The 979-nt window shown below is 71.7% G+C and overlaps 1 protein-coding gene across 1 annotated transcript in view; it reads right to left on the bottom strand.

Moving 5' to 3' along the window:
- Nucleotides 1-8: 8 nt before the first annotated feature.
- Nucleotides 9-979, bottom strand: part of EPS8L1 (EPS8 like 1) — a 14,620-nt gene continuing 13,649 nt past the window's right edge. Inside the window, 4 exon segments of the mRNA XM_021716076.1 lie at nucleotides 9-202; nucleotides 290-422; nucleotides 791-911; nucleotides 914-964. Of these exon segments, the coding sequence (XP_021571751.1) occupies nucleotides 116-202; nucleotides 290-422; nucleotides 791-911; nucleotides 914-964 (392 nt within the window). The 3' untranslated portion in view covers nucleotides 9-115.

The raw sequence follows: 979 nt of genomic DNA, 5'->3' as shown, positions 1-979 counted from the left end.
GGCCCGGGGCCGTAACGCGCCGGCCAGCCCCCCAAGGAGCGGCCTCCGTGGCCGGGGAGTCTCACGAGCCCGCCCCCGCGGGCCTCGTCGCTTTCTGCGAAGGGGCCAGGAAGGGTCAGAGGCTCTCTACTTCCATTTCGCCTTCCACCTTCTTCTTCTGCTTCTCCATCGCCGCCTGCAGCTCCGACAGCTCCTCTCTGTCCTGGAGGGCGAGGCGGCCATTAGGGCCCAAGTCCGCGCGCTCGGCGCTTCCGCCCCAGCCTTCCCCGGGTTCGAGCGCCCGGCTCACCTCCAGCAGCGCGCGCTGCATCGTGACCTGGCTGTACACTCGCGCCCCCTCCTCGGTGCTCACCGCCCGCAGCTCCTCCTTCTGCAGCGAGAAAAGCTGCGCCCCGCTCAGCACGCCCAGCGCGTCCACGGTCCTGGGCGCGGGCAACCGAGCCGATCACCACCCAAGCCCGCCTCCCCGCCCGTCGCGCCACGCCCACCTAGCCGCCTGCCCAATCGCAGCATTCTAGCCAAAAAGGGCGGGGTGACATGAAGGCGCCTGTGTCCGCACCCACCAATCGCAACGTGCCGCCCAAGGGGCGTGGCTACATCCTGCGCACGCAAGGGGCGGGGCTCCTCCCAGGACTCCAATTGGAGGCGGGCCAAACATGCCAATCACAGCCTGCCATCGGTGTTGCAATCAGGCCGGCCTCCGCTTCCGGCCAGTCTCGGCTCTCGGGTCTCCAGGGCCGCGCCCCCGACTCCGGGCCGATCGGAGCGCCCCGTCCCCCGCGGTACTCACCCGGGGCCGAAGCCCTTGGCCTGCAGCCAGGCGCGGACCTCGGAGGCGTCCGAGCGCAGGCTGAGCTGCGCTTCCGGGGCGCGGGGCCCCGGGACTGCGCGGCTCGGGCCGGAGCGCCCTGGGCCAGGCGCGCCTGCAGCTCCTCGTTGACGCTGAGCATCTGGGAGAACTTCTCTGCGGGCGGGAGGG

The sequence above is a fragment of the Carlito syrichta genome, unplaced genomic scaffold (genome assembly GCF_000164805.1).
Source record: "Carlito syrichta isolate Samal-C Ts95f unplaced genomic scaffold, Tarsius_syrichta-2.0.1 Scaffold308154, whole genome shotgun sequence".
NCBI classification, from domain to species: Eukaryota; Metazoa; Chordata; class Mammalia; order Primates; family Tarsiidae; genus Carlito; species Carlito syrichta.
This window is presented reverse-complemented; position numbering and strand designations above follow the sequence as displayed.